Source organism: Magallana gigas, chromosome 3 (genome assembly GCF_963853765.1).
Source record: "Magallana gigas chromosome 3, xbMagGiga1.1, whole genome shotgun sequence".
Classification (NCBI taxonomy): Eukaryota; Metazoa; Mollusca; class Bivalvia; order Ostreida; family Ostreidae; genus Magallana; species Magallana gigas.
The window spans coordinates 5,596,962-5,624,840 of NC_088855.1; the positions used below are offsets into that span (position 1 = coordinate 5,596,962).

At 32.9% G+C, this 27,879-nt stretch overlaps 1 protein-coding gene and 2 non-coding genes across 6 annotated transcripts; 1 reads left to right on the forward strand and 2 right to left on the reverse strand.

Moving 5' to 3' along the window:
- Nucleotides 1-5,976: 5,976 nt before the first annotated feature.
- LOC105343580 (uncharacterized) lies at nt 5,977-20,481 on the forward strand. 4 transcript variants are annotated; one of them, XM_011450990.4, is made up of 3 exons: nt 5,977-6,481; nt 18,870-19,095; nt 20,068-20,481. In XM_011450990.4, the coding sequence occupies exons 1-3, from the start codon at nt 6,306-6,308 to the stop codon at nt 20,215-20,217; spliced, it is 552 nt and encodes a 183-aa protein (XP_011449292.2). In that variant the 5' UTR covers nt 5,977-6,305; the 3' UTR covers nt 20,218-20,481. The 4 variants fall into 4 exon arrangements, with proteins under 4 accessions (XP_011449292.2, XP_011449291.1, XP_019929038.1 ...); XM_011450989.4 differs by lacking the exon at nt 5,977-6,481 and adding an exon at nt 9,500-9,902; XM_020073479.3 differs by lacking the exon at nt 5,977-6,481 and adding an exon at nt 13,817-13,926.
- Trnar-ucg (transfer RNA arginine (anticodon UCG)) lies at nt 8,308-8,380 on the reverse strand. The gene has a single exon. It is a non-coding gene; the product is annotated as a tRNA-Arg (tRNA).
- On the reverse strand, nt 11,841-11,913 carry Trnar-ucg (transfer RNA arginine (anticodon UCG)). The gene has a single exon. It is a non-coding gene; the product is annotated as a tRNA-Arg (tRNA).
- Nucleotides 20,482-27,879: the final 7,398 nt, after the last annotated feature.

Below are 27,879 nucleotides of genomic sequence, written 5' to 3' on the forward strand. Positions count from 1 at the left end.
TTATCTTTGACCAATTGAAGCTTTTTCTTGAGCATTGATCACATAAAAGGACCTTCATCAATGAACAGTAATTATACAGAGGGGATCATACACTGGTCGCGGTAATGGCGTATTCCTTTAATCAACAGTCCCCTCACGATAGTACTCCGACATAATTGATGCTTTCAAACACTAAGTCCTCGGCAACAATCAAGTATTTCATCGTACATGTATATTTTTAATTTATTTTTCAATTCAAATGTATATTATTTTTTGGTAAAGGTTCAAAATATAATTTCTTCTTAAAGGGGCCAAGGCATGGCAGATATGTTTTATTTTTCATGAATGGAATGGTTTCATTTGAAAGATTGACAATAATTGAATGTTAGAAGTGAAGTTACAAGCATGATACAGCGACCAGAATTCATTGTTATGTAAACAATGCTCGAGTCTTATATTTTTTTTTACAAATAATATAAGGTAAAAATTACCATTGCTTTTGACAAAATGATTCGTGACAAAAAATAAACTAATCTAATGTGTTTATAAATACACGTACTTTTATCAACAAAAAGTATCGTTTGATTGAACTTATACCGACACAACACATATGTAAACAATAACAAGACTCGAGCTTTGCATAAAAAACAAAGAATTCTGACCTCTGTATTTTGCTTGTAACTCGATACTTGACTTTCAAATTTGAACAAAGCATTAAAAAATACCAATACACAAAACTGAAAAGACGCACTTTTTCTTTCTATTCATAATAAACTTGCTTGTGGAATTCATAACAAATAATATCAGTTACACCATTTCATCAGGACATGAACAGAGGTAAATCTCCTTAAGTATGTAATTTATATAATATAGAGAAAGAGACAGGGAAATTACAATTTCATACTCCAAGACATTTATCACTGCAAATCAAGTAATGATCCTGCATCACTGTATAAAGATGTTTTTGACATGAAAAATAATCATCTTACATCTTTACATGCAGCGGGTTTTTTTGTTAAGACAAAAAAAAAACATTGGTTGCGTATGTATTCATTTCTTGAGGAATTACAGAGGCCAGTCGATTTAATTATTTGATTATTAAATCGTATTAAATGTTAAGGTATACGTTTACTCAGAATGAAAACAAATTCGAATCTGAAAACTCATACCCTGAGTAAACAACGCCCTTAAATATTTTTTTCTATGTACATGTAAAAATTGTTTCTTCGAAGTTCAGCAATAAAAGATGACAGAATTGTTTTTAACCCTAAATATAGTCAGTTGAATAGAAGTATCAGATTTAATTCAGAAAGTATTTTTTGGAATTTCGTTTAATATTAAATAATTTAATTCTGGTTGTAACGCGGCATTTGATTGGATAGAAAAATTAAGTTAAATTTGTATAACCCGGTTTGCACGTCACAAGACACGTCACAATGCACTAACGTCAAAAACATACTAATCCGCTTGACGTTACGTTTGAATTTTGAACAGATTAATATCATTTTTAAAAGTAAACGGACTCAATTTGTACAGCAAATTACAGAAAATTAAATTATAAGAAATGAACTCAATGTCTACCCAAGTTATACGAGTATAACCTGGGTTGGGGCAATTTACGCTTGTTTTATAATCCGCTTCGCGGATTATAAAGCGTAAATTGCCCCAACCCAGGTTATACTCGTATAACTTGGGTAGACATTGAGTTCATTTCTTAAATAAACATTATGCCATTTTTGGCCCCATAAAATCATTTTTTTATGAATGATGATTCTATCGTCGTACATTTGCAATTTCTATAACTAAACTACCTCTTAAATATATGTACTTGTGGAAACAGTATTGATCAGATAGCGCACGATTTCTTCATTAAGCAGGGAGCAATATAATTTGATTTAATACTATTAGGATGTAATACGCCAAGAGCAATTCATGTTTTAGTGTTGATAGTTGCAAATAACACTGTATCGAATTGATAATGTAGTTCATATTCCCGAAGGCCATGCTAATATATTTTGCCTCCTTTTTAATTTTCATATGCGTTTTGTGTTTTATGCACAAAGTGAAAAAAATTGATCTTGAGTAAGTCCATCTCGATGTCATTTGAAAATCAAAATTAATCTTTTATTCATGTTTTTCCCAAAACCATCGCTTTATTTTCATCTGTTGTGAAAATACCGGCATTTTATCAGTATTAAGGTCATGATCTAGTAAATGGTTCCAGGGTATCTTTCCGATTCTAGAACCATTATGACGTCACAATTGATTTGAAGAATTTTTTCCGGTACTTTACGGCTTTAAAGGAATTACCCGGTATGTAGAAAAGTAAACGATTTCTTGGCATTTTATGTTACATCATGGGAAAAGTAATCCCAATACCTATATATTTAATTTGACATCATTTTAACGAGGAGGGCAAGAGCTAGTTTGATTCCGTTTTTGGAGAGACTGTAGGCATTCTAGATATATCTAGATATATTTTATTTATAAAAAATGATAAAAAAAAACCCTCCGAAATTTGTTCCTCGTTTCCTTCATATTTCATAGAAAATGACAGTCTTAAACATGATCTTTCATTGTGTTTACAAATTTAAATGTTTAGCCCCGGTACACCCTATCAAACAAAGCTATCGTTATGAAGCATCATTGAAAGAATTTATATCTTAAATTTTATTTTAAAGGCACCATTCATTTACTAGATCTTGACCTTAAAGAACTTCCTCACTTTCTAGAAATATTAGCAGATCATGATCAAATAATCACACTGTTAGGTGCTTAAAAAGGGCTATTCAGTATGTAAAACCCCTGCAATAAAATGCAGTCATCTTTAAAGTAACTGTAATAAAGAATTGTTGAAAATAAAATTCATACTTCTATTACGCAACGTGTAATAACAGTAATAGACAGCATGTTAAATAGTTCATCATGATATGAACTTGGTTGATACGTGATCAGATCTACTGAGTCACCTACAGGGCTTCACAGGATTTGATCCCCTGACCAACCAAGTTCGTATCCCGGTTAACTTTGTAACTTGCTGTTTATTTCTTTAGTGAACTTTTTAATGACGTCAAAGTGATAACCGCAGGCGCTTATCGCTTGCAATTTTGTAAACATAAAAACACCGTTATATGAACTAAACGATTTGCCATTCTCAAACGTAAATATACGTAATAAACAGCGATGTTAAAAAATTTTGCCGGGATTTGAACTTGGTTGGTACGTGAACAATCTTTTAAGCTTTTTAAATTGCTCATTGTGATGTCATAAAAAAGTTCTCACAGAATTGCAAATGTATATTTAAGAACGACGGAACCTATTCCATTTGCGCAGATATATCGCGCAGCGAAAAGAAGTGATTGTTACGAACATCGAAATCTCAATATTACGTCGCAATCACTAAAAGTCAATGAAAAATCGCTTATGATGCAATATGCATAGCTGTTTAACGTCATCAGGACACACTTTATGTAGCGCAAGTAGTGTCTGACCTTGCTGTAATTTAACATGCTAAAATATGCTTTTCAACGTTTGTTATTAACATGCACAAATACTCTGATAGTTGTTTTGTTTTATATATCAACCTCTAAATAATGTACATAAACTTTTTCTTAGAGTTTGCGCAGTACTTCTCATGAAAAATTATAGAAAAATAGCGCCAAACCGCATTTTGGCATGTGCCCCCGTAAAACTGAAGTCGATGACATGGGCATTTTTAAAATGATATTAATTCAAAATCATGATATAAGTGTCATATTTTAATTTGGATAGAAAATCTAGAGCAGATATTTTTAAAAATAATTTTTTTTCTTTCACAAGAACGCCTTTTCCCATTATGTTCAATTGAAAAAGAGAAGTAACACAAAGTTAACATATTTTGAAATGGTCCCTTCAAAAAATCTCAATTTTTATGTTATTTTTTTTTATTAATTTTTATTTATCTTTATTAAAGTAGTCCGAGTATCGCACTACGTCATAATACGGATTTTACAATATTGGTTCGACTTTTACAAAGCGTTTTAGATACCCGGTATTGATTTTTCTCTATATCGCTGTTGTAAACAATCGCAATAATAAGCAATTAGAACGGTAATATATGTATTCTATGAGAGATAGAAATGATTAATGAGAAACTCGATTCTGTTAAAGTAAAATGAAAAATGAAGTTTCTGAATAAGCAGGATCTCAGGTATGCTTATTTCTTCTTTGTTTTGCCCCCCCCCCCCCCCCCCCCACGAATTTTTCTTTTTCTTTTACTAAAACCGGTTTAAATTTAGACAGAAGCTATTTCGAATTTAATCAATCGTCAATTAATTAATGTTTAAAGGATATCTAACATTGTTGACAGATCTAGGCAGAAAACTGTAGCAATATGTGATTTTTAGGGATTTTTTCGTCAGGGTCTACTTGGTTTAGAGCTTATATAGCGTGAAAAGTAATCCGTCAACATATAATTTATTTTACCAATTTTTTTTCTAAGTTGTCAATCTATAGAATAAACACCATGAATTTAAGTTTGAGTCCATAAAATAGTCAAAAAATTACCAAACGCGATACTAGCACTGCATTTTTTTGTATTCTATTTTGATACATCAGGTCCATAAAGCGTACTTTTTTACAAAAACTTGCGCAAAATTATTGATGAGATATGACTTAAAGAAATATTAATACTCTATTTTGTATGTTCAGTTCTAATTTTCCCAAAATTGGTAATTATTTTTAGGAAAAACGGACGTCTGGCAAATTTCATAATTGTCAATAATTTTCGCAAGGGGGTACACCCGTCTGAGAGGTGATAACAAACAAACTAGCATGTAAACATACATATTTTCTTTTGTAAATGTATTTCTAGAATGTATATTTATCATTTAAAGCTAAGCTTTAAATGATTGAGCCCATTTAGTGCCGAGTATAGGACTACCTTAACTCTAACTCATAAAATTTAAATGAAAATCATTATTGAAGAAGTGAATTGGGTTCGTCGTCTTGAAGCACTAAATCATTAAAAACAGTCTCATAGCTACAGCGATCTGTATCGTTCGACAGTTGCATAATTGTAAACATTGGAACACGGGTATGCTAATAATTATCAATGATTTGCCTTTCTCAAACGTAAAAATATGTAATAAACAGCAATGTTAAAAAGTTCCCCGGGATATGAACTTGGTTGGTACGTGATCAAATCTTCTGAGAAGGCCTAATTACAAAACGACTTCACCATCACGTGACCAACCAAATTCATATCCCGGTGAACATTTTAACATGTTAACCATAGTAAAAAAAGATTTTTATGACAAAATAATAATTTTTGTTAGCATGTGCGATATTGTGACGTCACAATATCGAAATCAACGCCTACACATGTTGAACCAAATATTTTTCTATTACACTCTTGAAGAGAAATAGATTTTGATCTAGTAAAATAAGACAATTAAAACCTTTTGATATCCGTCGATACATGGTTTTATAGACCTGGTGAGAGTATATCGACCAAGGACGAAGTCCGAGGTTGATATACATATAATCTCATCAGTTCTTTAAAACCATGTCCTGACCTCATCAAACGGCTATAATTGTATAATGGGTTGGCGGGTTCGTCCGTCTCATTTTGCAGGGAATAAAGATTTTATGGTTTTCAATCTTTAGATCTGTTTTCCTAAAATTATTTTCTTCTTTTCTGTTCTACGAACATGATGTTGTTGGGTACAATAAATGCCCCAAAGGAGCTGATGACGTCACACAGGAGTGAAATATTCTCAATAATACGTAAAATCATCAATATTCCAAAATAGTCATCCAGAATATATAGTGTTACAAAGGCTGAAATTCTTTAATTAAGAACGAACTAAACACTCCGAACATCCTAAAAACTTGTTGGCTCATGTGTCAGTCGCAATATCTAAACCTTCAATACAACTCATGGCAGAAACGAACAATAAGAGGAGATCCATATTTCTAAGGAGTTTTGCAGAATGGATCTGTTACATCAGGATATGACTTAGTTGGTTTCGTGTTGATGCCCTGGTATATTGTCATAAATGTGAGTTTTATGTTAGGGACTTGACCATAGTGTTATGGATGTTGTTTCCAAGGGACAGCGTTCTTTGTTCAGCAGAGTAGTAATCCACTTCTTCTCATTTGACGACGTCCCAGAGAAGCATTTACTTCACGCGAGTCAATTCATTGGATTAATTTAGAGGCAAATTTTTGCAAAGGTCTAACAGACTATACGATAAAATCGTAAATGGATTTGTAATCTTAACTCTTTCAGATATTACCGCTGTTTGGAAAAAACTGCGATTTTTCTATGAGACATTGAGATCAGAATGGGTATTAGTGACTCCAAGTTTTGCTTTGGTAAATTAAAGACTAACAAGATAAGTGCAGGAATCAAATCGGATGCTGATGCCACTTTGTCCGAAAAACAAAAGGACCTGCTGGAAAATTCCTGGAAATTCTTGAAGGCGGAAATCATCAAAATTGGCGTTGTGACATTTACGAAGTGAGTACATTTAATGGTTTTTTTAAACAATCATAATCTTTTAATAAGTATAGTCAGGAGATGTTTAATATCTAAACAGGAAATAAAAGATTGCTTTAGGATCAACTATATACAAAACGACTACACCATCTTATACGTGTATCATACAATATCTTTTACGGTATCTAAAATTCTGAGTGATTTGAAAAAAATGAAGTATATATTGTGTACAATTGTTGACAAGATATATAGCATGTGTAAATAAATTTAGAAAATATCCAAGAAACATTAAATTAGCTTCACTGTCATATTGGTCATTCTGTGTAATTTCAAATGCTACTGTATGCCGGAAAGATTATCTATGCAAAATGTGAATATATGACATGGGTTTTTATTTACTTAGTTGGTTGAGTTACAAAATTTACCGTATAAAAATTTAGTTATGAAACAAGACATTACACGATTTTGGTTACCTTCATGTAATTAGTATCACCTTCAATTCATTCTCTCTCGTCTTCGTTTTTTGATAGCAAGTGTTCGATCTTCAATTTGCTTGCAATCATCGGTGAAACAAATACGACATTTGGCCACCAAAGAATGTATTGGACATATCTCAATTATTTCTCTAGATATCCAAATACAATTTTCAATAATGCGGTGTTGCTTTTGAAAAAAAAATGAATTCCCATTGTTATTTGCTTTAACAACAATCTAAGACATTAGATACATCAGATGTAATTTGTTTTCGTAATTTAGGACCAAAGAACGTAGAATAGGACGCTCTTCCTTTTTGGATCGTTACGCCTTGCTAGTTCGAACTATTGATGCCTGATAAATTGTTTTGTTATTGTCGCCTAGTTAGCACGGGGTTTTTGTTTTTCTGGAGAAATGGAATAATTTTCCTCGAACGTGAAATTCCTCAGTGACGTGCTTCTAACGCATTCAGGCGAATTAGGTCAGTGGGCCAAGGAATCCGGAGAAGACTGCGACTGAACTTCCATCTTGAGGCAATGCAATATGTTTACATTCCATCGGCAATAAACATTGTTTAGTAAGGTTAGGCACGATGCCTGGGAGGTGAAAATCACGATTTCGTTTCAATCGGTACTTGTTCAACGACTTGTTGCTAACTGTAACGTAGTTACGATTGTCATTTTGAGTACATTTTATTTATTTTTTGTTGGTAAACATCCCTTCCAGAAGTTTACGCACCGACCTAAATGCCTAAAAGGTTGTTTAAGCACTATCACAGGTCAGAGAAAGCACCCATTTAACCTTCTTTCCGCAATTTGTTCATTCCATTCCATTCTTCAACTATGACCATAGATTTTCGCTCTACTACATGCCTAGTGGCCATCGATTCTATTGTGGATTTTTATTTAACCTTTAATTTGAGGTATTTTCTTGAATACCATGTATTTTTACGGGAAATCGGTGTTTCATATTTTCACGTGGATCAAAACACCCACACTTTTAACGAATTATCAAAGGACCTGAAGATCGACCCTGACTAATTTAATACACTGCAACCAAATAACATGTTACACTTGTTAATAAAGAAAACGTAATGAAATCATACTAAATCAAGGTTATTTAAAACCTTAACATAATTTATTAATTTCCTCACAAATATTAGGAAAGTCTGTTTTATCTGTCAGTACTTGCTTTGTTTTTAGAGACTTTCTAGGGTAAAAATCATACGTATGAACTAGAAAGTTGAAACTATTTCCGTTCCATTTTATTCAATATAACTTTCAAAGGAAAAAAACCCTCCTAAACCCATTTTTCATATCCAAAAGGCGGCCTTGGATAAAAAGCAAGATGGGAATGGTAAAAAAATAAGTGTTCGACCACGACGAGACTCGAACTCGCAATCTTCCGATCCGAAGTCGGACGCCTTATCCATTAGGCCACGCGGCCGTGAACAAAAACCTGTAACAAAACAAACCGTTTAAATGATTTTATTTATGAAGTAATGTTTTAATCTTTCATTATAAACTTCATAAATAATATCGTTCCTTGCTCATGATTTGTGTAAAAACCAGTAATAATGGAAACAAGTTTTGGTATCGGGCAATCATGACATGTACTTTTTACTATTAATTGGTGCAAAAAATGTGGAGGTTGAGTTAAACATGCTTCATTAGCATTTTGATCACTATCACCGAATTACAATCAGATTATGGCAAGAATAAAACCCTGGAGGATTCGACAAAAGAGAAACAATGTCGTTATCAAATTGAATGGGATTATAAAGCAAAAGGGAACAAAAGCGCTGTGGGTTGATAACATTGCGTGATGGACGATACCCTTGGTAGCTTAAATCATAACAGGAACGCCGTTTCTTGTGATTGCATCAGATTGTCGCTATTATTCTCATGTTTAGTTGACACGAATCCAATTTTTCACAACCTCCCGGCCACTGGACCCGGATTTTCAGTTTTATTCAAATCAAAAACGCATTTACAATACTTATGACGTCGAAATGTATTTGTAATTTAATACACCACTGGGATAAGAAGACAATCCTACAGGATAAACTGCAATATTGGTAGGGTGTTTAATCCTTTGCCAGTGTGCATCTACCATGATAACTGAAATACATATAAAACGTACATGTACTAAAGGAAATGAAAGTATCCAAGAGAATTTTTCTCCAAATATTTCAAACTCACTAAATAAATTACGATTTATTGCATAGGGGGAAAATCGGCGAACAATTTCTATTTTAAGAATAAAAAAGTGTTCTTTTTTTTTTAATTTTTCAAATCTGAAAAATTTCTGTTCCATTTTATTCAATGTATTTTATGATATTGTAATAACAAGTACTTCCGCTACTGTAATGATTATAGCAATGGTTGCCTATTACAATAAGGATCTCGACAATCCTGAAAAAAGAATGTTCCTTCAAGCATTCTCCATTTCATTTGACCAAATTTCTATCTGGACTTGTCCATACTCGGTTATTTTCTCCCTTTATATACCGATCTTGTGAACTAGATTGTTAGGAAGAAGTCGGATATTATCGGCTTTAGTTTTCGTCAGCTCTCAGTGGCTATATATTTGATCGATGGATGCTGGGGATCCCAAATAATAAACAATTAAAGTGGGTAGCACGGGAGTTTTGGTGACTGCAATACTAGTCGATTTAACTCCGCGTAAAAAGAATGAAATCTTGATACAGAACTTACGAGGAAAATTATTTTTTTATTTCACTGCGGAATAAATTTGTGACTCGATTTTTTTAACGAATATTGTGAAACATGGGAAATATTGATTCCAAAACGACAATAAACACGAGAAGAAGTAAGCTAATTCACAATAAACAGAAAATTGAAACTGTGGAGCCCGTTCTGTCGGAAAGACAGGTTGATCTCCTTTTGGAATCTTGGGACGTGTTAAAGCATGACATCAGCAAAGTAGGGGTTGTCATGTTCATGAAGTAAGTACACATTTGGTAAATTTCATACTCTCCCTTTCAATTAAAAATGAACAAAATGAAACTGTTCTAGAGATATTGCTGAATAAGAACCTGTTGCTTTTACATTAGTAATTTGTGATCTCGAATAAGTCTCGCTACATTCCCGTGAGGAAAACATGGTTGAAAATTGAAATGCTAGGGTGAAAGGATCATAGTAAGATATTTAAGCAGCATCTCCTTTTTTCGACCTTAAAAATTGCACAAAATTATGAGTGGTTCAGACATACCATTTATAAGGTAACTAATGATGAACTTGAAAAAATTTGTGAATTTCTAAAGAACCTTTCATAAGTCTCCCTTCACTGCCAAATTCCGAAAATACATTTGAATGTTGATATATTTGTAAAATTAAGGTTGATAGATTAGATAATTCAGCCAACATAACATTTTTTCAACCTTAGAAAAAGCTTTGATTTTGAATGGTTAACATATACGTGCGGTGCATAAGGTAATCATGGTCGTGAAAATTGTGAATGAGAGACAGAGGGCTTTCGTGAGTTTAGTGAATCGATCATCTATGATTTTTTTACTTAGTCGCAAACATGATTAAATATTCATTGATGCGTGCTTAGAAAGGTGGGGAGAACGAAATCGCTATCAATAATGAATGCATGATGATCAATTAGATTGTCTTTTTGTTTTCTCTCTTTTGGAGAACACCTATATCAGCTTAAAATCACATTATTGAATGTTTCTTGCAGCTGCAGCTCACTTGTCCAAAAAAATAATTAGAAAAAAATGTTGAATTCAGTTGAATAAAATGGGGCAGTCAAAATTTCAAAATGTTAATGAGTTATATATGCTGATTCTTTAAAAGTATGACTTGACTGAAGCAGCTGTTAAGGTTGTAATGCTATATAGTCTTGTTGGACGGAGGCTCTATTTTAACAATATTTTCCCTGCCTTTGTTCTCCAATAACAACATTAGTGAATATTAGCACTATTGTTCTGCACACTTTGGTCGTAATTCTTTCTCGCTCACTTGGCGTCAAGTTTCACCCAAATAAGCCCTTCAGGTCGTCAATACTGAAACAAGAGCAACCGGTGAAAGCTAGAGCCAGCTTGCCTATATCAGTATTTGAAAAGTAAGCTAATCATGGTAATTGTGATATAACAATATTTATTTACGGGTTTTCGTTTATCATATCTATTCATTACTAACAAAGCGGTCGCTTTAACATTTCTCGAAATATCTTTTTTTATTTTAGTTTATTTCGGTAACGTAGATCAATTTGTCTTTTATGATTTTTTTAAAAGATTTAAAACATCTTGCTATCAAATCCATAAAGTGTAAGGCTACTTCAAAAATCCTGATCAGAACAATGTTTTATGCATAGCAAAATTTAAATGCAGTTGTTCATCAGATTGATATCTTGAATTATTTACATTTGTTTGCTTGACTCTATACTAAGGGCATTGGTTAAGGGTATTTGATAATGTAATTGAAAAATAACAGGGCTGGGCAATATGCAAACTAAGTTTTATTAAGATAGCACAAGACAACTTAAAAAAAAATTAAATATGAAACACTTTTGCTACCATTACCAGGGTAATTATATGGGAAACTTAAGATCATAATAAAAACAATTGATCCATATGTCGATAAGTCGATGATTCAAAAAAATTGATTGACATCAATACTTGTTAAGATGAATAACATAAAAAAAATAGTCTATATTTCCACTAAAATCTAAATAATTTCATTATTAAGTACAGCAAGATGATTTTTGTTTATATGTATTTTTCTCTTTAAAGATTATCCACATTGAGAATGATAAAAATGATAGTTAATAGTCAATTTCATTGTGTTCGTTTCTTTGTTATTCACTTTCTCGATGTCTAGAATAAAAAAAATGTCATAGATATCAAGCAAGATTAGAATGGGAAAAAATGAACACTCGACCACGACGAGACTCGAACTCGCAATCTTCCGATTCGAAGTCGGACGCCTTATCCATTAGGCCACGCGGTCATGAAAACCGCCACGGTTTATAACATATGGTTGGATTTGATTAAATTTATGAAGGAATATTTTTTTTCATGACTTTAAGGTACCTTACCACACCTACACTTATACTTTTTATGAAACTACGTCGCAAGTTGGCGATTTAAATGTTTTGTTAAACTGTTTATATCGTTCATTTGGGTTGTATATCGTCGTAGCTCAGTGGTTAAAGTATTGGGATTCTGAACCGCAGAACATGAAATCGAATCCGCCTGGAGCTTTTATTCATGTTAACTGAATTAAATTTTTGAAAGGTAATTTTTCATCCAAAATTGCATATTTTTTGGCCTATTAGACTTAAATACTTCTTATCCATTATGATATCTATCATAATCATGTAATTTCCTACTGATTTGAGAAAATATTTTACGGTGGATTGGGTCACCTTTATAAATCAAGAACAAAATCAGTAAATTGTTCCCCTGCGTAGGTTTTGTGTAAAGACCAGAGGATGGAAAACAAGTTGATTGAGTATTGGCCGTGACCATCAGACGTGTACTTTTTGAAGCAAAGAAAAATCTTAACTAATATGAAACACTTAGTACTTTTGGCACGGGAAAAATGTAGAGTAACTTAACCAAATAATAACACACGAAAAGTAGGTTTCATTTTAAAAAAAAAACAACTACATTTGTGGATGTTCGATTCAAAAGATAATGATGTACAATATTAAAAAGTGTTAGTTTTTAAAAAAACTTAAATTCTGAAATTATTAAAATTGTACAGAAAATCCAATAGAAAAATAGTTTGTAATTTCAAATAAATCAAAGAAAAATGATCATGCCATTTAGTAAGTTAAACAACAAATGAAAACAATTAGATGCATTTTTCACAATATTTACCAAATAGGCGGGTTCTCAGCTGGCAGAGTAGAGTTTTAACCTTTTTGTTAAAGTTTATTTTATTTTCTGTAAAATATCTTTAATAGCCTTTTTAAATGATAAAACTGTAGTTGAAGTTTCTATCTGAAAAGTAGTTCCACAGTTTTATAATTGACGTTACATTGATAATAATAGGTAGGAAATTCGCTCAAAGAATCGGGTAACGGGGTTTCTGTTAGAAAGGAAACTCCAAAATAGAAATCAATTCATCAAACTCAGACCGAGCGGAAGTGATACAATCTACGCTATCAATTATGAACGAGTATGGCACAGATTACAAATCCTGTGAAAAAAATAAACATCATTTGGGTGATAAAAATGCAAATTGTGAGCGACACCTAATCTTCATAATGCTAAGAGGAACATAAATCAATCAGTAGCATGAATATCTACGATGAATAAAAGCGGCGAGGTATGAGAGATCAGATCTTTTAAAGTTCAAGTTATAGTGGCTCATACATGATTGTCTATGAAAATTCAATAAAAGCAATATTGATTGAAACGGTTAAAAACAATTCACATCAAAGCAACTCAATGGGAGCCACTCTAAACCATTCAGAAATCGTTCATGATTTAATATCCTTGTGGAATACATTGCATTAAGAAATTCCAAACATGTTTGTTAGAATTTACATTGCAATTGTCCACATGTTATGCAACGTGTAAAATTGTAGCACAAACCATATGTATAACATGATCATGTGTGCAAACACTTTTGCAAAAAAGTATTAAAACATTATTTGACAGGTGGTAATAGATCACTTCTAAAACAAAAAAGAATACATTTCTTATTCTTATTCAAATTCATAAAAATACATTTATTTTGCTTCTTTGCAAATGCATGTATAATTTTACAACATAAGATTTAAGAAATACCAAATGATTGGTCCGAAATACTTATCTTTACCAAAGTCGTTCATACCTATCAAGAATAAAATCAATTTTCGCGCCATCAGCTTATTTTAAAAGCATCACATCACGTGGTTTCTACAGATATCAGGCCTCGTTTGATAAACGACTATGTTACCAAGTAGACATCTTCAATATATCGGTCAGTGTTCGGCGTTCAGCTTATGGCCAGACTGCGCACTCTTGTAAGGTAAAACGTGCACTCTCTAGCTTAAATAAATCTTACCTCGTAAACCTCCTCAATTTCTAATTTTTCGCCTTAAAACTGTCGTTATTGATTTTTCATTCGCGTCCATTTCAAAACCAAATTATGTAATAGAGTCGGTTTGAGGACATCAGTGGGTGTTACATCAGGATTAATCCCTGATAAAATGGATTTATGTTCCTTGATCATTATTGATGGAAAGTTTACGCATGTCTTCATAACTCAATCTACTTTTAAAATATTATCCAGATTTATGATCTAAACCCGATTTGCTCATTACTGACAAAGTATAGCGCGAGGAGGTTTTTCCCACTCTTCTTTTTAAACAATGTTGGCATACGTCGTCTTTAATACGCCATCGGCCAAAGACAATTAACTTGTTCCATTAACTGAATCCTGATGAGTTTTGATTAAACTAAGATCAGTAAAACTTTCAGATTGAACCTCCTTCGACCTCTTTGTATGAAGGAGATATGACCGGGATTTTTTTTCACGAAACATATCGATCTCGAACTCGTTCCTGTTTGATTCTTCGAGCAACCGTGCTTGGTTCGTTTGATCGTTCTGTGAACACTTCATGTTGAACACATTTTGATAATTTCACTGACTATATTTATTTACACGGTAAACCAATCTTCAATACTAATAGTCTCTGAAGTCTCGTACAATTTGTTGAGCAAATTGATCGATTATTGAATGAGGTGAATGGTGATCACAATTTCTATTTAAGGGTCATCCACACCTTTTGGTAAAGTTTTGCATAAAAGCCCAAACTTCTCAATTCTATGAAGATATAGAATTCTAGCATGTATTTGACTTTAAAATGACAGAGGATGATTTAATCTTAGGGGATAACCCACTTTTGAAGATTTATCGCCATATACATTAACAAACGTGCTTGCAGTATTCGAACTCGGAGTCTACGGGCCAGTAGATCGAAGTTGTACCCACAATGCTATAGAGATAGAAACCCGTTACATGAGAAGAAAACACCACTCAACAGATTAAGAAACTGCAATTAGATATAGTTCTTTAACTTTTTTATCGAACTGTTTTCAATTTCATTAAGAAACTTTAAAATCAATGCAGTTACATTTACATTACACTTCGCTAAATACATAAAAAAAACTTACTTATGATCAATAAAAGCAACGTTAAATTACACACGTGGATACTGTCATCTCTCAAGACAGAAATACTTACAAGCACGTGCTCCATCTATTGCACATATAGTGACCCAATACTTGTCAACTCGATTTAATCAAACTCTGATGCATATCTTGTCCAAAACAAGTCGTATTTTGTAAGTCATAAGACAATTCTTTTACTCCAACAATTTCACGATCTGGCTAAATTCGGACCCAACAATATAATCGAAAATTTTACAAGCGTTTAGAACATCTGCATGACACCAATAATTATAATCAAAAGGAGAATTTGTCTACCATATCAAATAAATTGAGGAGTTCTGGTAATAAACTCTTTACATACATTATTAATTGGACTCTTAATTGGATAAAATATTCATGATTATTAAGTTTTGGACATAACCAATGATGTACGAGAACCAAACATAGCAAACAAGATTGTATAAATTGATTGCGATTGAAGTTCGAATTCTCGTTCAATTTAGACAAACACATCTTGTACAAAAAGTTTCTATTTTCTACCCTTATCGGCCTTTGAGACCAAAATAAAAAAGAAAAAAATAACCAGGTACAGCAATAACATTCTTCTACTAAAACAGCGTAGATCAAATTAAAAAAGTCGAGAACATATATTTGGTAGAGAAGACGTTCTTACAGTTTCTTCCATTAAAGCAATATGAGCTGTATTTTTTAGAATTTTATTTTGGTGCAAAAACCTGTTAGTATGATAAGTCTACATGTAACTTAAACTTTTATTATAAATAAGATTTGAACAAATCGTTAATTTTTGTCAAAGGAAAGATTTTTCTTCAAAGCAAATCAATTTCAGTACGACAATAATTCAAACTAGTTCCAATTTAGGCTTCTTAACGGTTTTTTCCCTACAAAAATATGGCTAACAGAAATTTAAAAGCCATGATATTTTTGTCATTTTAGTAGAAAATAACATTTTTGTAAAAAAAAAAAAAAAAATCGACACGAAAATTGCAGCTCATATTGCTTTAACTAAAGCCTTAAAGGTATAAAAGAAATGAGAATTCTGTAATGATCGCTAAGATTCAGCCTCAGGATCTGAAGCAATTTTAGACTTAAGTCAAAATTTTAGTCAGTCATAAATTGGTTGTTTATCGTTATGTCGATTGAAATTTTCAGTTGACAATTTTGTATCAAGAGACTTTTAATTGCATTTCTATTTGTTCAGTAATTTCAATCAAGAGACATAAAGACACTTTACAACTTTTGACTGAAGTTTAAGAGTGTTTCATGGTCCTTGATGAAAATATGCGCTAAATAGGGGGAAAGATTGTAAAATAACATCGCGTTATGAACTTTTAATTCAAAAGAAAGCATTTTCTAATCGTTTTATTATATTTCACATATATTTTGCTGGATCGGATATGACAAGATAAGAAAAAACAATCTAGGTATATGTATAACAAATCTAAGACTTTCTCTAAAAACCCTTGGATCAAATCCTAATATATGTAACATTTGGAGAGAAAGCTCATCAATTGTCTGTATGATCTTCTGTTTATTGAGACGCAATTCCAAAACAATACAAACAATAGATATAGGAATCTCTGACAACCTCGGAAAGATGGAGGTGAGATATTTTCCAATTTCTTGGTATATTGACATCGCTATATAGGGCCTAGTAATGAGGTATCAGAACTATATGGACGGCATTGTAGAACCGTGCTTTGTGGTGATCTCAGTCAGTGCGAGATACAAATTACTCAGCGCCTGCACCACATCATGACCCTAACGGAGAATGGACGCTGTAAATCTAATGAACAAGACATGAACAACCTGATTCTGTCGTGTTCACTCCTTCGTTGGACATAGTCCCGAAATGGAAATCAGTTCTATTGTGTGACTAGCTAGCTATTTTGTATCGTTCGCTAGGGACAATTATTGCTGTAATGGTGTATGTACAATGCACTGATTATCACGGATAGAGTTACATTACACCAAATAACGCCTCCACGTAAATCTACACTTCCGCACTGCAGTTTGTCAAAGACCTAAAGGAAACCCAATGATCCAATTACAATTTTACTTACAGCAATATCGGATTTAGCAGTTTAGTGTCATATCGTTAATTTCAAATGCACTTTGTAAGTGTTATCACGCACTTCCAATATGACAACGGATTTTATATCTACTTCAAGCCAGTAATTTAAAATGTTATTATGTTAAATTTTTATATTTTTTGTGGGCAAACTTTTTTTCGACAACTTTAAAACAGACATGGTTCTCAGTTTAAAAAAATATGAATCATTTTTAGGGCTTTAACGCCAACTAATCCCTTTGCCCGATTATCATCGGGAGTTTGAATCCTTAAAAGCCGATCCCAGAAGACATTCAAATTATGTAGGTTTATCAATTAATAGTTCGTAACATCCCCCAAAACGTCGATCTTGACTTCACTGCTGATATATAATTGCAAACTTTATCAGAAGCTTTCATAGCCGCGGATAGCTGGAATCAATAGTGGATCAAAAGTGTTCCTTTCTGTGGACAAGCACCATTGTATGTGATCTATAGGTTCAGATGATCCCTGTTCAGTCAATCAGACTCAGCCTCACAAATATGGCCTCATAGAAGTCGACAGCATTTTCTTAACATTCTTTTGGGATCAGAAATGGGAGGCTTAGAGTCTAAAGTGTTCGTTTCCCATAAAGACAAACATTTTAAGAAAACTGCTCTGTTGCCGGAACCTACGCTTAGTGAGGCAGAGTTGGATATTCTCGAGTCGTCGTGGGGGAAACTGAAAAAAGACATCAGTCGGGTAGGAGTTGTGATGTTCATGAAGTAAGTTCAGTCATTGGGGATTAAATCTATAAAATGCTGGTTTGGAGTGGTTAAAACTTTTTTTTAAAGTAAATGTGATATATTTAAATAAATTTATCTTTACGTCACCTTTTGGATTTTTCTAAAACAAGGTTAGTCCCAAGACAACTTTTTTAAGATAAAGGTGACTTTGATATTTCACAGGTTTTTAAAAAGATTAATTTTATATTTTTAATAATTTTCGTGTAAAGATAAATTCTTTGTTTTTCAAAGCTATTGGCTTAGATATGACAACACAACGTCTTCGCAAGATTGAGTTCACTTATTTTGTATTATTAAAAAAAGTGTAGCTTAAACATAGATTAAACCCAAAAAAATTAGCAGAACACATTTCTAAGATAAACTTTCCATAATTTTTAGCAAAGAATAAGTAAAAACATAAAAAAGGGAAAATAATGGGTGAATATTGTTGACTTGTTTTCTCAGAGGTTTATACAGGGTAAATATATTTAGATTAAGATCTTTGAATTATTTGTATGCATATGTGTGTGTGTTAACTCCAAAATATTGAAAGAATTAAAAACATCAGAATGAAGTTGAAATATAGATTCACTGAAGATGCTATAAGTGAATGTCTCAAAAGACGTACTCTTATCAAGTCTTGAAGGTTTGTCTGGATGGCCTATTAATGACAATCCTTACGATTAAAAATACCATCTGTAGACCAAAAGAGAACTTTCCTCAAATTTTATGACTGCGACCAAGACTGAGAAATGTCTAGAATCTGTATGTTATGAGGCTTAAAGCTTTTGAATCCGGAATTAGGTACAAACAATTCAGGGTAAAGCAATATCTTTTCCTGTACAAAATTACCCTTAAAAATAAGTAAAGATCGTAAAGATGTGATGAAAATTTCTCTATCAGGTATGAACTTTTTTGTGTAACTTGCTAATGAAGATAGTTTTATTATCAACTTTCTTTCTTCAGTTTATTTCAAACCCACCCGGAAGTGCAGGATGCGTTTATGCCATTCCAAAAGTTGGCACAGGAAGACATGGAACACAGCGCTATCTTGCGGTCACATGCTCTCCGTGTGATGGGAACGGTAGATAAATGTCTGGCCCGGATACGGACGCCGGAAAAACTCCAAACTTTAATGCATGAGCTAGGGGAGCGGCATGTCAATTATAACGCCAGATATGACTTCGTGGACGTAAGTAGTCTGCAGTGTGGTAGTAAATATTTTAACTGTGTTAGTGGTCTATCTAAATACATTTATGTGGCTAATAATTATTTTTGTCTTTAGAAGGTTATCTTTGATTTAGAAATTACCGAAAAATTGCAAGAAGAATTTTATGGGTCAAAGTTGACCCATTTATGCACTGACATTTCTTTTTATAGTATCTCCGATTTGTATTGGCGTCCTTATGTGCTTTCTTGCAATATCTTGCCCCTGGGAGGATAAATTTGTGATCAAAAAGATGTTTAATTCTTGCCATCATTTTAAAGTCCGAAATGAACCTTGAAGACTTGCTGACTCATGGTATAATGTAGAGATATCTCGCACCAGTACATTATTTTTTTCCTCGCCAAAACATGCTTACTCAGATGAAATTGAACTGTTTATCATGCCAGCAGATTGAGATTGTGTCTTCAAGGACAATCGAATAAAAGTGTTAGCATTCTGTATCAGTCTTTTGTTCCGTGATAGGTCCCAGGGGACATTCAGTTTGTTTGATTTTGCAGCATGTCATAAAAGAGATTTTTGATTACTTTTTAAGGAGCTGATGTAAACGGTATCTGTAAGCGATCCGAAGCTTAGATATCGATATCTAATAGATATCTATTTTCGTGTAAGAAATACACTGTAAATCGTTTTTTAGTATTTCGTCAATACTGATTATTAAATAGGTCTTTATCAAATTTTCAATCTGAAGTTTTAAGATTTTTATATGGCATATTATTTAAATTAACACGGAATGAAATAAGTTTTCCTTCATGAACAAATGTTGATTGCATGCTTTGAACAATTGAGAATGAAGAGATTGAAAGCAATATTAGTTCGATGAAACATCGTATATAGCCGATGTTAAGAGACAAGATTAATTTTCCAGCTGAACAATTTGTCTCCTAGAAAGTTCATTACGTTTCCAGAGTAACTTATCATATCTTTTTTGTTTCACAGTTGGTAGGATCCCAATTTGTGTACGCCATCAAGCCCCATCTAGAAGATGGCTGGAGCAAGGAGTTGGAGGAAGCTTGGCTTCAGTTATTCCGAGTCATGTCTTACTACATGAAAAAGGGTATGCAAGACGCCAACGTTATTACTTACTGAATGACCGCCAGGGGCGTGGTTGACGCTGCATCCGGCGAACTCGCTGCCTTAGATAAATAGAAACCAGACCAATAACCGTTCCATCCTTTCGCTGACGTTTGCACGACGAGGCAATGTTGACATCGAATCCGTCTTAACTTTTGTACTGACAAATCATCTTTTTGGCCAGTATTTATTTTTTAATTTAATTTACTTATTTATCAACTTTCGCATTTTTGAATTAGAACACTGATTTTTTTTTGTTATTCTTGTATAGTAAACTTAAAGCTATACACGCTGTAATTTGCGTCAATTTTGAATGACAGTGAAAACGCATGTGTTTGTCTACTTATAAAAGTTATCCTTAATCTGTAAATTACAAGGGTGAATTCCATCTCGTTACAAAGATATAGATTTTTAATTGTTTATTTTCCTGCCAGGAAAATATACCTTTTCATGAATATTGATGAAGGAAGAGCAAACCGACCTGATTGCGCATGTCCGCGGAGAACTAGGTGGTCGTTATTGTTTGCCTAATTAAATATCCAACTTGATTTTTAATATGCTTAACAGTTGTTAAATTGAAATACATACATGTGTAATGAGTAAAATACGCTTGTCATTCACGATACCCTTACTTCTGCATTAACACTTATAGGATCTATAAATAGCACATACATGTAGGGGAAAAACTTAGGTCTACGTCATTTTTTTAAAGGAAGTATTCATATCTACTCACAGGCTTGTATTTTTTTTTCTTTTGTTTGTACTCGTATATCGGACAAATTTATGCTTTACTGAAAATATCCTTTCCTTTGTGAAACTATCACAATTATGAAGATGTTGACCCTTCACCAGTTTTGGTATGATAGGCTAAATTTAGATGTCGATATCACGTGATAGATTGATATTCACGAGGAGGCATTACTTTCCTGGCAGGAAAATAAATATTTTTTATTGTTTAATATTTGATATATTTGTTACGTGATCGAATTGAGCATTATAATTAACAGAATAAAGGTAACTTTTATTAGTAATCAAACACATACATTTTCCCCTTTATTCAAAATTGACGCAAATTATAGCGTGTATAGCTTTAACATTAATGTCAATTTGTATATAATTTTTAATCAATGAATTTTGTCTTTGATGTCAAATGTGTTCACTCATGGTTAGATTTATCATATAGTTGTCAACTTCCATTCATTTCAATTGTTCATGCTTTTGTATTTTAATCTAACTATATTTGCCTTGTTTATAGACATTTCCTACAGACATCATTGCACAACCTTAGAGGATATTTTTAAGGATCAAATGTCTCTAGAAATGTGTGGGGTTTTTTTAAATAGAAAAGAAACAATATGAACTTAACGTATTGTATGTATATATTGCGAAATTTGATTTTTCTGGAGTATGTTCACTCTGTTTAGTGTATAAAGGTTGTGAATTGATTGTTCTAATAATAAAATTGTTTAAAACGTCCTCAAAATATGTTCTAATATACGATCGTGGACGTTTAGAGATTGACTCAATAAACAAAAGGTGTAAATATAAACAAAGTGGCGACAGTAAACATCTAGATTCGGCCCTACTTATTATTTATTGCCTATAGAACACCACCTTGTGATTCCACTGACCATTTTAATACTGAGGAAAAAACGATAGCGACTTGTCTTTTGCCTCCTTAACTTACAAAGGATGATTTTTGACTTTACTTTTAATTACAATATTGTTTTAGGACATTGGACTCATATTAACACCTCCGATGTCCATTAAATCATAGCACCTAGTCCCAACTGATTAATGAATGCCCGTTTTATGTGCAATTATAACCGGAACAAGTTCCCTAAGTCTCAGTAGGAAGGGGTGTGGTCCGGCTTTAGCTTTGCTTCTTGCAAAAAAATAATCACCCTTTTTGTAAATTGCGTAGGGAAGTTCTGACTGAAGAAAAAAAATATCAAGATATCCGCACATTATTTCTCTATATATTCATTAACAAATGAAACACGTTTTTGCAAATATTGGATGATAATCGATATATTAATTAAAATTTGTTATAAATAGGTCAAAGCTATGCCATTGTTTTGAACTTTCCAACTCGATGACTATCTATAGTACAGTTGTATCTATCTATAAACTGGACGGGGGCGTAAAGATGAGGAAATCTTTCAACGTAAGTGTAGGTCAGTTATTTGCTACGAAACACGTTGATTAGTTATCGTTTGAAAATAATCATTTCCATATATCACTTTGTACTAATGTACTTGTGAGGTTGATCTGACCCCGTGACACATCAGAGGATGACGTCATATAACCTGTCCCGCCAGAGATGTATCCCCCTGAGGAGAACCCACCTCCCGACTATTGATGCAAATGTATGCCAAACTTGTAATCCTCTTAGATCGCCTTGTATTCAGCTAAACACACGTAAATTGCTTCATCGTGACATTCATATCAATCAAAATGTTTGTATTAACGACGTTTTAATGATTTAAGCATTCATTTACCTGTAACTGAACTTGTAGATATCGATCCCTAATTGTAGTAAACTGTTAATGAAACACAACTGATCAATACAAAATCTTAAACATTTAGAGTTTTTATGGTATTTTGGTGAATAATCGTTCAAAGGTTCAATTATGTGTAAATACATTTGTTTAGTGCCACAGTATAGATTTGGTAACCAGTAATAAATGTGGACACAATCTGCGATAAAATAGTACTCATACAAGCTAAATGATCGACCAATAACACCAACCATGTAATACCCACCAGTACCCACCGTGCAACACAGGAGGATGGGCAAATACAGGAAGCTGCTTTTTACAAACGCCGCTTTATTCAATTTACAAATCCCTCTGTCTGCCTTGAGAGTATGGTTCAGTCTTTATTTGGTTTTAAAGTACAGTTATGAAATTATCTACGAGTATAAGCAAATTATGCTGCGGTAGTGGGACTGCAAAGATCATACACAATTGGGTAAAACTTTACGTTGCTTCAGAACTCAAACGAACAATCAATTAATCAATATCACTTCTAATTGGTCTACACGACCAAGTGTATTTAAGAATGTCCTTCCGCTATAAACAGGAACTGGTCAATGATAAGAGCAAGGTCACATCTATTGACACACAGACACTTGTTTTAAGGAATCCGATTGACGGACGCTACAGTCCACGTATGGCCTGAGGATTTTGCGTCTACAACCTTGACCGATGTCACCATTCTTTAGATATTATAGAAAAATATTCAAAGCCAGGTGAATACACAGAGAAAATTTTGTAATTACATGTAGATAAAATAATTTGTTCAGCAAACACATTAGAAAAAATGAATATCATTGCATTAAAGGTGCACATCTAATATTCATTGAAGCATTGTGAAATTACGTTTGTTCGATACATAATATAGTTGGGGAATACCCAATGCCCATGTCAAAACTATTGAAAGTAAGCTGAAGGTTAAAAGTTGACATATGGCATGATTTGTTTACTGACATGTATAATGACTTTTTAATGACATCCCACGACTTTTGTGTCCTTGGTCTAAATCCTGACTAAGCCTTATGCCAGTAATGAGAATTGTATCAACCTTATTAACGACGTGACGGGGAGATTATATTATGTCTCCTTTCTGCCAGGAATTTCAGAAATGTTTATATTTTCCATTAGTATCAAAACTGACTGGAAGCAGTGGCGTAGCTACCATGTATGCTTATATGCCTGAGCATGCACATCATTTGGGGGGAAAAAGGAAGAAACTCAGTAAAAAAATAAAGAAAGAAAAAAAATTCAATTATTAAGGTTCATACTTTGTTATCTCTTCAACGGTTTCCGTCACCTGGTCCTACTTTATCCGGAATCAATGCTAAACAAAGACGTCTTAAGTACCAAATATAGACACGCAATGTGGTCTTACAGTATCATAATTATTAAATAACAGTACACAATGCATGTACCTAATAAAGCACATTATTATTTTAAATCCCCCCCCAATAGAATATCACAGCTTTATTGAAATATTCATTAGCATAAACTAGGTGAAAATGAACTTAAGAATAAAAGTTTGAGTGGGTCAAAACAAGCGTCAAAAGTTTTTTCTTCTTTTGATAAGCTTTTAATAAGTTTTGTGATTTTTTGCCTAAACTATAACCAAAACAATTTTAAGTGCCTAAAAATGCTTAAATAGTGAGCATTTCTTTCAATTTCTGCGATGATTGTTAGTGTTAAAAATCGTCAGAATGCATGAGCTTCCGGGGCCTTCGCCCCCTGGGCCCCCACCAGGCTTCGTCCTGGACCCACTAACATTTCAAGCATGCACTTCGATTCTGGTCTAGCTACGCCACTGGGAAGTAAGCTAATAAAAAAGCAGCTATTCAATAAGCCCTCCTACCCCCATCTGTTTATGATCTTTGGGAAGAACTGATATTTGTGTAGTCATGTCCACCTGTTTACACGTACTCGATTTTTTGGGGGGACCTGTTCCAATTGGTCTTCGTCCATCCTCGTTTTACATTGTTAACTTGTTCTTGAAAATTACAATGCCAATTATTTCCATTTTTGGTGTGAAAAATATCTCTAGGATAAGAGGAAAGAATATAAGTTATAAATTGATGACCCTACTCGTGGTCAAAGTATGCAATAAAAAGGTCAAATTTTCGAAAATCTTTTTCTCTACGGCCCCACATGTGAGAGAAAAAACTAATTGGTAATAATGTCGGAGGAACCCTCAACTAAAATTGTGAAATTCATGGCCCCTTTGATCAAGGGTTCAGAGCCTGTGAAGCAGCCAAAATGACCATATATATATAGATATAGATATAGATATAGATAGATATATATATATATATATATATATATATATATATATATATATATATATATATATATATATATATATATATATATATATATATATATATAAAAACCAAATGGTGGTTTTAAAACATGTTCCGATGCGAGGTGCCTTTTGTGCAAACACAGCACCAACGCGGACAGTTTTAAAAGCCCCACCACGGGTCGCACGTACAAGATATTTGGCAACACTTCTTGCCGCACAGACAACTGCATCTATCTCATCAGTTGCAAAGTCTGCTCTAAGCGATACGTTGGTGAAACAGGTGACCTCCGCAGAAGGATCAACAACCACCGCTCTACCATAAAGACCAAAAAAGTCAAGGAGCCCGTCGGAGAACATTTTAATATAAGTGGCCACAAATGGGAAGACATGACAGTATTGGTTATTGACCATAATCCTAATTGGACAGACGCGGAGAGGAAAAGCAAGGAAAAGTTCTGGATGCACAGACTCAAATCATTCAGACCTGATGGCATGAACAAACAAATGGACTTCACTAAAATGAACGTCTCATAGCCATATATCACCTGAAACCCACATAGTAATTCTATCTAATCTGTCAACTGCGCCTCTTTCATTTATTAGTTTCTTTACTACCTTTTATTTGTAAATCATTTATTTATTTATTTATTTTCATTCAATTTTATCTCTTTTTAATCAAAAATTCGAGTCTATGTCATAAGTGCCGTACGAGTTAACAACGGGGGTTCAAATTTTCATTTATTAACTCGGACGTCAATTTTAATTAGCTAATTAACTTAATCAGGCGTGAAGTTGGCAGTCGATTGATTACTTTATAGCGATCGGCGACAGTATCAACACCTTTAAGAATGTGATCAAATGATGTGTATAATGTAGCTGTTCTTTTTCATAGTTTCTTAAGTAGTTTAGTAGTAGCTTTAGATTTTGTTTTCTTTGTTTTTTTTCTCATGTAATTTATTTCTTGGTCCTGAAGAAGGGACGGGTTGTCCCGAAAATTTGACAATTTCTATTGTTCGTGTCGTTAGCCATTTTTAGTGCTTTATATATTCAGTTTACTGGCTTAGTATCTATATATTAGATCCGACACCTTAAAGATGCCTAGTGTTGTTGATTCTATTCAGTGCTTTATATATAAATATATATATATATATATATATATATATATATATATATATATATATATATATATATATATATATATATATAAAAACTAATTGCATGGTTTTAATGTCCAAGAAGCTCTCAACCTAAATTGTGAAATTCGTGGCCTAGAGTCAGGGGTTTAGGCCCTAGGGTTGGGTTAATATTGCCATATAGTGAAATTGTATTAAATCTTTGAATAAGATAAGATACTCTTTTATTCCTTCAAATTAATAGAGAGTATTATGAAATCAAATTACAAAACTTATGTACAGTTGATAACAAATTAAGAACAAAACATATTTATATATTTACATTTAGAACGGACAGCTATAAAACATGACAATTGGCCAGTTTTATATAGTACAGCCAACAACAAAATGTCGTTTATTTTGTACAGTGTATATGCAAGAGTTAACATGACATTTTTCCATTTTGTAAGCAATATCCTTTCAAAGCTTGCTTCATTGATACACCACATTAGTGATAAAAATTGCAACTCAAGGATCCTGATTATCAAGTAAAACGTATTCATATACCGTATATCAGGTTTTTTCCGTGAGTATTCAATTTCCGCTTTGTTCGCGACGATTTCCGAATCGCGGAAAATAAATCAGCGTAAATTTGATACAAAGTTTTGTTCTTGTAATAGAGTCCTTGCATTCCTTATAAAGTAAACGGGTTAGTTATTGTACCCGTGAAGAATGTGTTCAGTTAGTTTTTTAGAGGTAGATATAGCGGAACAAGCACCAGATAACAGCTATATATAGGTATGTAAGCCTCGTTGTTTATTCATTAATCCATTGACATGCTAATTAAAACGGTCACTTTCCTTTTGTAAACCGATGTTTAATTAAATGTATACATGAGATACTAGTATATGTTACAGTACATGATCTATTGAAATTTGACTGTTTGCGACTCTAAAAATATTTCACATTAAGAAAATCGTGTAAATGGTTTTATTGTCCGAATTTTTCATAATTATTAAGAGAGACAATTTAGATACTTTTTCCCTCTTACTTCACAGGTTTAAACAATCGTTAATTATATTTTCACTATATGACTTTGAAATAGTGAAAATTTCTAAATTCTAAATTTTCAAGCATTTGTCTCTATCTCCAACAAATTTTGAACAAGGATGTGCATATATAGAGTTTTTATATACAGATTTGGTACAAAACGGACATGTTTTTTTAACAATTTTCATACATACAACTTGTACTAAGAAAATTATAAATGACCTTTTAGAAGAATCTTCTTTGGCAATAATCCACAATATATTAGGGCTCAACTTTGTATGAATCTTACTGTAAAAATTCATATCAGTATTTACAGAAAGAAAGGCACGCCATTGTTTTTCTTCTTTTGCCCATATTGCTTTGAATATTCCTTTTTGCTAAAAACTATACTACAATTGTTAACAAACAAATCAGAGAGCTCATATCTCTTAGCAGTTTGTAACAGAGTCTTAGTGGTAAAAAAAAATTCAATAACATGGACATCAAATATAAATCTATAAACCAGGTCGGTAAGGAGGATTGATCTGATCTACGGACTCTACCTAAAAACAGTAGCCAGCATTTACTAATATAACCTTGGATAGCCAAAGTCAAATGTTTGAAAACTTGAAAACTTTGAAATTCCTTGAATTATTCTGGAAGAAATATCTTTGAATATACTCTAGCATTTGGATGTCTGAGA